This window comes from Bombina bombina, chromosome 5 (assembly GCF_027579735.1).
Source record: "Bombina bombina isolate aBomBom1 chromosome 5, aBomBom1.pri, whole genome shotgun sequence".
Taxonomy (NCBI): domain Eukaryota; kingdom Metazoa; phylum Chordata; class Amphibia; order Anura; family Bombinatoridae; genus Bombina; species Bombina bombina.
The window spans coordinates 840,097,818-840,107,817 of record NC_069503.1 but is presented as its reverse complement, the minus strand read 5'-3'; the positions used below and the strand labels follow the sequence as shown (position 1 = coordinate 840,107,817).

General features: G+C 42.0%; 1 protein-coding gene across 1 annotated transcript in view; it reads left to right on the top strand.

Moving 5' to 3' along the window:
- ESCO1 (establishment of sister chromatid cohesion N-acetyltransferase 1) overlaps positions 1-10,000 on the top strand; it is a 253,023-nt gene that overhangs the window by 41,271 nt on the left and 201,752 nt on the right. Inside the window, exon 6 of the mRNA XM_053714970.1 lies at positions 6,855-6,986. Coding sequence (XP_053570945.1) covers positions 6,855-6,986 — 132 coding nt within the window. The remainder of the gene's footprint in view (positions 1-6,854; positions 6,987-10,000) is intronic.

Below are 10,000 nucleotides of genomic sequence, written 5' to 3'. Positions count from 1 at the left end.
GATATTGCAAATCTGAGTTTCCTATTAAATTTAATACAAAACATAAAGCACTGTAGTCATTGTAGTGTTTTTTTTTTTTTTTCTTTATTTTATTTTTAATCTTGTTACTGCCCTAAATAAATCTTTTTTTCTAGTCCACGGATCTAATTGCTATTGGGAATATCACTCCTGCCCATCAGGAGGCGGCAAAGAGCACTACAACAAAGCTGTTAAATATCACCTCCCTTCCCTCCAACCCCAGTCATTCACTTTGCCTACATTAGAGCAAGTGGTAAAGTTAAGGTGTTAGAAGATTCTTCAAGCAAGATTTTGTTATTTTTTTTAGCAGTGTAAGTTTGTGCAGCTTTGTCCTAGGGTGTAGCCATAGTCCATATCAGTCTCTTCAGTAGAGCAGTGGTGGCTTTCAAGCATTGGGAACTTGTGGGGTACAATCCTCACTGCGCCTCCCATGTATTTAATGCTGCCCTATTCGTGCAAGCCTGAGTAAGATTACTCGGTCTTTGTTTTTATCCACATGTCCATGTAAGGGAACTGGCCTTCTCAAACCTAGTGAGCTGCTGTGCTGCCTGGCAGAAGTCTAAAGGTAAGTGCTAACTTTATTTTTTTCTGGGACACATTGCAGAAAATAAAAGGATGGCACTATACATTATAATTGTGGAACAAGAGACATTCACCTATTGCTTGGGGGATCATTTTATTATTGCCAGCAATAGCAGGCACTGGGGACGAGGAGATATGGCTCAGCGGTTGTGTTTTTATTATTACTTTACTCCCTGCGGCTTTGGTAATACTTTTAGCCGACCAGGAGGTTAACGTAACGCCCACAATGGGCGGGGTCAGCTGAGGCGGCATTTTCCCCCCTTCACTTCCTGTGTTACGGAGCGGAAAAATAGCTGCGTCAGACAGCTGAATAACGGTTACCGGTCTTCACTTTCAGAAAGCATAGCAGTTGAGTCCGGATTTTGTGGCAGGATAATCACTCCGTTTTCAGTCAGGCAGGTAAACACTTCAGCTAAGCTGAGATGTAGAGGTTGTCCGGAGTGGTTTTTGTGCTACTTTATATTTTTATTGCATAAAAATAAAGCAGTTTAGTTTTAAAATTTAAAGGAACAGTAACGTTTTTTTTGTGGGGTATTTTCTAAATAAATTATCAGTTTAGTTTATTTAACCTGTTTATTAGTGAATAAATATGGACCAAGAGGCCCTGCAAGATGTTACATGTACTTTGTTTTGATGCTAATGTGGAACCACCAATCCCTTTCTGTTCCTCATGTATTGAGAGAACTTTACATTACAGGGATAGACTTTTTCCTGAGCCAACACTGTCTAAGGCGAATGCTGTTCAGTAGTCTTCTGACAATGTTCAAGATATGCTTCAGCTTTCTCCTCAAGCGTCCCAAAACTTAGCCTCCATACAGCCAGTGCCCTGCGCTTCATCTTTTACTCCACCTGGAGTTACCTTGCAAGATATCGCTTCACTAATGTCCTCAGCGGTATCTGATGCGTTGTCTGCTTTTCCCCTGCTGCAGGGAAAGCGCAAGAGGAAATGTAAACAATATATCAGTTTAGTTTATTTAACCTGTTTATTAGTGAATAAATATGGACCAAGAGGCCCTGCAAGATGTTACATGTACTTTGTTTTGATGCTAATGTGGAACCACCAATCCCTTTCTGTTCCTCATGTATTGAGAGAACTTTACATTACAGGGATAGACTTTTTCCAGAGCCAACACTGTCTAAGGCGAATGCTGTTCAGTAGTCTTCTGACAATGTTCAAGATATGCTTCAGCTTTCTCCTCAAGCGTCCCAAAACTTAGCCTCCATACAGCCAGTGCCCTGCGCTTCATCTATTACTCCACCTGGAGTTACCTTGCAAGATATCGCTTCACTAATGTCCTCAGCGGTATCTGATGCGTTGTCTGCTTTTCCCCTGCTGCAGGGAAAGCGCAAGAGGAAATGTAAACAATCAGTGAGTAATGTTGCTGACACAGTAGTTGCTATTTTTAATGTCCCTTCCCAGAAATCTGAGGAGGAAGATACTTCGGTAGCATCTGAGGGTGAAATCTCCTTTGGCTGATACTGAAGTTGTTTCTTTCAGGTTTAAGCTCAAACACCTCCGTTTGTTACTTAAGGAGGTTTTAGCTACCCTGGACGACTCAGACACTGCTGTCATAGTCAGTCCTAAGAAGTCTAGTAAACTAAACAAGTATTTTGATATACCTTCCGTGGTAGAGGTTTTTCCTGTACCAGATCGAGCTACAGAGATTATTGCTAGGGAATGGGAGGGACCGGGTATACCTTTTTCTCCATCCCCCTATATTTAAGAAGAGGTTTCCTATAGCAGACTCTATCAAGGAGTCTTGGCAGACGGTCCCCAAGGTGGAAGGGGCAATTTCCACTTTAGCTAAGAGAACCACTATTCCCATAGAGGATAGTTGTTCCTTTAAAGATCCTATGGATAAGAAGTTAGAGGGGTTACTCAAGAAAATGTATGTACACCACGGTTTACAATGGCAACCTGTGGTGTGTATTGCTACCGTCTCTAGTGCGGCAGCATACTGGTTTGATGCGTTGTCTGATTCTATTCAGACAGACACTCCCCTTGAAGAGATCCAGGATAGGATCAAGGCCCTTAAGTTGGCCAATTATTTTATTACGGATGCCTCCCTACAGGTTATTAAACTAGGAGCAAAAATTTCTGGTTTTGCTGTATTGGTTGAAATCCTGGTCTGCGGATGTGTCATCTAAGTCTAAGCTTTTGGCGATCCCTTACAAGTGAAAGACCTTGTTTGGGCCGTGTCTGGCTGAGATAATTTCCGACATTGCGGGAGGAAAATGTAATTTCCTCCCTCAGAATAAGAGGACTAAGCAGAAGGGACGTCAGAGTAATTTTCGTTCCTTTCGAAACTTCAAGGGTAAGCCCTCCTCTCCCTCTACAAAACAAGAACAGTACAAGCTTTCCTGGAGGTCCAACCAGTCGTGGAACAAGGGAATGCAAGCTAAAAAGCCCGCCAACGATTTCAAAGTCAGCATGAAGTGTCTGCCCCCGATCCGGGACCGGATCTTGTGGGGGACAGACTATCCTCCTTCGCTCAGGCCTGGGTTTGGGTTGTTCAGGATCCTTGGACTGTGGACATCGTGTCCCAGGGATACAAGCTAGAGTTCAAAACTGTTCCTCCCAGGGGCAGGTTTCTTCTCTCAAGATTATCTGTAGACCAGATAAAAAGAGAGGCGTTCTTACACTGTGTTCAAGATCTTTCCAACCTGGGAGTGATAGTTCCTGTTCCAATGCTGGATCAGGGTCTGGGATTTTACTCCAATCTGTTTGTGGTTCCCAAAAAAGAGGGAACCTTCAGACCAATTTTAGATCTCAAAAGTCTAAACAAATTCCTCAGAGTACCGTCCTTCAAGATGGAAACTATTTGTTCCATTCTTCCCTTGGTTCAAGAGGGTCAATTTATGACAACGGTAGATTTAAAGGACGCGTACCTACATGTTCCCATCCACAGGGACCATCACAAGTTTCTGAGGTTTGCATTTATAAACAAACACTTCCAGTTTGTAGCTCTTCCATTCGGCCTTGACACAGCTCCCAGAATTTTCTCAAAGGTTATGGTAACCCTGTTGGTGGTGCTCCGATTGCGGGGCATTGCAGTGACGCCTTATCTGGATGACATTCTGGTTCAGGCGTCATCCTTTCAACAAGCAAGATCCCACACGGAAATGTTGTTATCCTTCCTGCGATCTCACGGATGGAAGGTGAATTTGGAAAAGAGTTCCTTAGTTCCAACTACAAGGGTAGTTTTCTTGGGAACAATAATAGATTCCTTATCAATGAAAATGTTTCTGACATAAGTCAGGAAATCAAAGATTTTCGATTCCTGTCTAGTGTTTCAGTCCTCTCCTTGGCTATCAGTGGCTCAATGCATGGAGGTCATCCAGTTTGCCCGTTTGCACCTCAGGCCTCTGCAGTTGTGCATGCGCAGGCATTGGAACAGAGATTATGCAGGTCTGTCTCAACGAGTACATCTGGAGCAGGAGACAAGGGATTCTCTTTTTTGGTGGTTGTGTCAGGAACATTTCTTCCAGGGAACCTGCTTCCGCAGACCCACCTGGGTGATTGTGACAATGGAAGCCAGCCTGTTGGGATGGGGAGCAGTCTCGGGCTCTCTAAAGGCTCAGGGGACATGGACTCGGTCGGAGTTTGTTTTACCCATAAACATTCTGGAGCTGAGAGTAATCTTCAATGCTCTTCTGGCCTGGCCTCAGTTTTGTCCTGGTTTATCAGGTTCCAGTCGGACAACATAACTTCAGTGGCTTACATCAACCATCAGGCGGGATCTCTGAGTTCCTTGTCTATGGCAGAGGTAGCCAAGATAATTCAGTGGGCGGAGTCCCACAACTGCTGCCTGTCAGTGATCCACATCCCAGGAGTGGACAACTGGGAGGCGGATTTTCTGAGCAGACAGACCTTTCACCCGGGGGAGTGGGAACTCCATCCGGAAGTGTTTTCCAGCTTAATTCTCAAATGTGGACAGCCAGAGCTGGATCTCATGGCATCTCGACAGAATGCCAAGCTTCCGAAGTACGGGTCGAGGTCAAGGGATCCTTAGGCGGTACTGATGGACGCTCTGGCGGTACCTTGGAATTTCAGTCTTGCATACCTATTTCCCTCGTTCGCTCTCCTCCCTCGAGTCATTGCTTGAATTAAAGAGGAGAGGGTGTCAGTGATTCTCATAGCACCGGCATGGCCTCGCAGGATCTGGTGTGCAGACCTGGTGGAGATGTCGTCTCATCCAAATCTAGTTTCTCTGAAGTGGACTGCTTGGTGATTGAACGCTTAATTTTATCTAAGCGTGGATTTTCAGAGTCGGTCATTGAGACCATGATTCAGGAGCGTAAGCCTGTGACTAGAAAGATTTACAATAAGATATTGCGTAAATATCTGCATTGGTGTGAATCCAAAGGCTGCTTTTGGAGTAGAGTTCGGATTCCTAGAATTTTGTCTTTTCTCCAAGAGGGCTTGAAAAAGGGTTTATCGGCAAGCTCCCAAAAGTCAAATATCTGCCTTGTCTATTTTGTTACATAAACGTCTGGTGGATGTACAATCGTTCTGTCAGGCCTGTGTTCAAACCAGTTACTCCTCCCTGGAGTCTTAATCTAGTTCTTAAACGGGCTCCGTTTGAGCCTATGCATTCCTTAGATATTAAGTTATTATCTTGGAAGGTTTTGTTTCTGGTTGCTATGTCATCTGCTCTTAGAGTTTCAGAGCTCCTTGGCATTACAGTATGAGTCTCCTTACCTTATTTTTAATTCGGATAAGGTAGTTTTGCGTACTGAGTTAAGGTTTCTCCCTAAAGTGGTTTCAGATCGGAACATTAATCAAGAGATTGTTGTTCCTTCCTTGTGTCCTAACCCTTCTTCTCAGAAGGAATGTCTGCTGCACAATCTGGATGTGGTGCGTGCATTGAAATTCTATTTACAGGCGACTAAGGATTTTCGTGAGTTTTCTGCTCTGTCTGTAGTTTTCTCTGGAAAACGTAAGGGGCAGAAAGTTACGGCTACTTCTTTCTTTGTGGCTGAAGAGTATCATTCGCTTGGCTTATGAAACTGCTGGACAGCAGCCTCCTGAGAGAGTTACGGCTCATTCTACGAGGGCTGTTTCCTCTTCCTTGGCATTCAGAAACTAAGCTTCTGTGTAACAGATTTGCAAGGCTGCAACTTGGACTTCTCTTCACACTTTTTCTAAATTCTATACATTTTGATGCTTTTGCCTCGGCTGAGGCTTCTTTTGGGAGAAAGGTTCTTCAAGCAGTGGTGCCTTCCATTTAGGTTCCCTGTCCTGTCCCTCCCTTATCATCTGTGTCCTCTAGCTTGGGTATTGATTCCCAATAGTAATTAGATGATCCGTGGACTCACTGTGTCATTAGAAAGAAAACAAAATTTATGCTTACCTTATAAATTTATTTATTTCTTGACACAGTGAGTCCACGGCCCGCCCTGTTTTCTTAAGGACAGGGTTTCTTCTTTTGTTGCTTCCTTTCTCTCTTTTGCTTCGGTCGAATGACTGAGGTTGGAGGGAAGGGAGGTGATATTTAACAGCTTTGCTGTGGTGCTCTTTGCCGCCTCCTGTTGGGCCGGAGTGATATTCCCAATAGTAATTAGATGATCCGTGGACTCACCGTGTCAAGAAATAAATAAAGGGACAGTATACACCAATTTCCATTTAACTGCATGTGATGCACACTACCATAAAGAATAATATCTGCAGATACCGATTTATAAAAATTCAGTATAAATCATTTTAAAAACTTATCTTGATGCTCCCAATTTAGCACTCATGATTAGGTTAGGTAGAGACTCCCACTAAAGGGGCTGAGAGAGAAAATGCAACAATTTTCCAATTTGTAGTTTAATTTGTTTTGTTTTTGTTATCCTTTGTTGAAAAGCATACATCAAGAGCATCAATGCACTACTGAGAGCTATCTCACAGTAGTATGTTGCTGCTTTTTTTTTTTTAACAAAGAATACCAAGTAAATGAAGCACATTTTTGAAATAGAACATACAATTTTAAAACAACTTTCTAGTTTGTCTGAATAATGAAAAAAAAAGGTTGGGTTTTATGTCTCTTATAGTCTGCAGCTGGTATCAAGTCATTTTAAACACATTAATGGGAAAACAATTTCACAGTACAGTGTCCCTTTAATGTGGGTGGGGGTGTTTGTTTTTTTCTCCACCTAAAAAAATGTTTGTCATGTGTAAATGCTGCTCTTTAAATGCATGGTAGAAAATATTTGAGTATCATTAATGTGCCTTTCAGCCTTTCTTTGTCTTTTATTTTTTTTCCTTTAAGGACGCTGGACAGAAACGGTTTGGTGCTGTATCCTGTAATATCTGTGGGATGCTGTATACAGTGTCAAATCCAGAAGATGAAACACAGCATCTTCTCTTCCATAACCAGTTCACCAGTGCTGTAAAATATGTGGTAATTACACCATCTTGTATTACCTTGTGATTATATTAAAATCCAGAGTCTGCCTGACTGGACTTTTTGATGTATGTATGTATGTGTATTTATATCTCTATCTCATCCAAAAGAGACATGCACTCACTCCCCTTTAATCAATGAATTGCCCAGGTGACTCCTCAAATCAGGATATGCAGTGGAAGAAGTATATATATATATATATACATACATACATACATACATACATACATACATACATACATACATACATACATACATACATACATATATACACACACACACCTAATAAAGCTTAAACTGAGAGAGAAGGACCTGGTTTTATACGGCACCTACCTGTCGGATGTATTACCGCAGGGGCTTTAGGATCTGGAATGTGCCCACATTGGGCAGAGCAAACCCAGCCTTCTGTGACAGATGGTGTCATATTTTGAACAAGTGCTCTGTGGACCTTATTCTATTGGTTATACCGGAGGTGACGAGGCTTCTGGCCCAAACAAGGATGGAGATAACACAATATGAACAATTGCACTTAAATAAGTTACAACTGGATACTTCCACAGAATAGATCAACAAATTAAAGGAAGACCTCATTAAATATGAGGCTGAATTAATTGATTTTAAGAACAAGATGGAAATAGTAATTGGAGACAATCGGGATAAAAGAGTGTACAGATGGTTACAATCTGGACAGGAGAGACAGAGGGACTGCTATTCCCGCCCCAGACGCCAACATTACCAAAGACCATGTCACCTTAATGCTGTGGACAGCTCTGGCTCAGACTCAGAGGGGGAAAAAACACCTTCCCTATCTGATACAATGGAGATTCCCAGTGGGGTACAAACACAGTAAAAAAAACGGAATAGGCAGAGGGCCCACACAATGCGGGGGGGTTCATTCAGAAGATGCAAGGATGAGATTGATACTTACCTATTGGAGCAATTTGAAATTAATGTATTTAACCAATCAACATTGGATTTTCTAATGGTATGGATTCCAATTCTGCATACGTTACCAAAAATCCACAAGAGTCTTTCTAGCCCACCGGGCAGACCGATCATGTCTGCTGTCGGTTCTCTTCAACAACAGATTGCACGCTATGTGGATTCATTTCTACAACCTATGGTTAGAGAAATGGACAGTTTCTTACGTGATTCTGCTATGCTCTTGGAACAGATATAGTCTATTTCTTGTGTGGATGAAGATCTACTGGTGACCCTAGATGTCACCAGTCTTTATACTGTGATACCCCATACAGATGGAATTCAGGCAACTAAACAACATTTAATGAAATACCCATATGTGGGCCCACCTGTGGAGGTACTGATACATCTGTTGGAATTTTGCCTAAAATCCAACTACTTCAAGTTCGAGAACCATTTTGTTTCTACAGCTGCAGGGGACGGCGATAGGGTACAATGTGGCCCCATCGTACGCCAACCTCTATATGGCTCAATTCAAAACTATGGATACAGTTATTTATGCACCATCAGATTTAAATTCTATAGACGATACATAGATTATCTGTTGTTGATTTGGAGCGGCACAGAGCAAGATCTACAACTGTGGTATGAACAACTTAATATGTCTGTTATGGCCCTAAAATTTAAAATGCAGTTTTTAAAGAAATCCATTGAATTCTTGGATGTACGTTTGTTCAAGGATATGGACAAAATACAGTCTAACCTGTTTAGAAAGGAAACGGACAGAAACTCTCTGCTACACTATACATCTTGCCACCCACCTGCTTTAAAAAGTGCCTTACCCAAGTCCCAACTCCAATGGGTCATTCACAACAACTCTGTGGATCAGAATAAAGAAGCACAGCTACTAGAGATGGAGAATAGATTTGTCCGAAGGGGTTATCCCCCAAAACTACTCCATGGTACAGGCTCAGAAATTACTGGATGACCCGGAAGATAACAAAAAGAAGGCTCCTGAGGAAAGGATGACATTTGTCACCACCTATACGGGTGACAAACGGTTGATAAGTAAACATCTTTGTGACAATTGGCATGTTATGTCTACGGATCCCTCTTTGCCATTTACACAGATGGCTCCTCCTAGAATCGGCTTCATACATTCCAGGTCCCTACGGGATATTTTGGTCAGGACTGACCCTACTATGAGTTACAACAAGAGTTCCAGGCTAAAGCTTGAGAAAAAGGGTGTGTTCAGCTGCTTAAGTTGTACCACTTGCAGTGGTCTTATAACGGGCCAATACTTTACTCACCCACACAAACGGCAAAAGTTTTTCCACAAATACAGATTGACGTGTACAACCACACGTCATTTATCTGTTACATTGTACTTGTGGGCTTTTTAATGTGGGCAAAACCACAGATGACTTGCGTACTTGTATGGCAAATCATCGGTCCGCTATAAGGACAGGCCCTGAACAGGGGCACTTCGGGACCAGCTCACTTTGTGGAGAAAAAGCACACAGTCAAAGATTTAAAGTACACCATTATCGATCATGTCGCCCCTCTGCCTAGGGGTAGATATAGGAATACCCAGCTTCTGAGAAGGGAAGCACGCTGGACCTATGTACTGGATACTCTAATCCCCAAGGGGCTGAACACACATTTGGATTGGCAAGTGTGTGTATAAAATAGGTTGCTGACCTAGTCTGAGATTGCCCTTGTTAGGATTCTGATGCACTACTATACGATATGTTATAAGGGAATGCTGTTCTAATGTGGGCTATGGTTATACGTTTTGTGCTTTGACAATTTAGGATTGTAAGAATAGATTTAATTTTGGTTGCTCATTCCATAGGTTTAGGCTCCATATGCTTATTTTGCTTTTACCTAATCTGTTGCTGTTTTCATATAACCTTGTATGTGGATATGCTTAATAATAAATAAATATATATATATATATATATATATATATATATAATTTTTTTTGAGTGAATTATGGACGTTAGGTCACCTTATTTGCTGCATATGATAATTTTTTTGGGGAGTGTTCCTGTGGATTTCTCCACTATATTATGTTGCCTTGGCTTAGA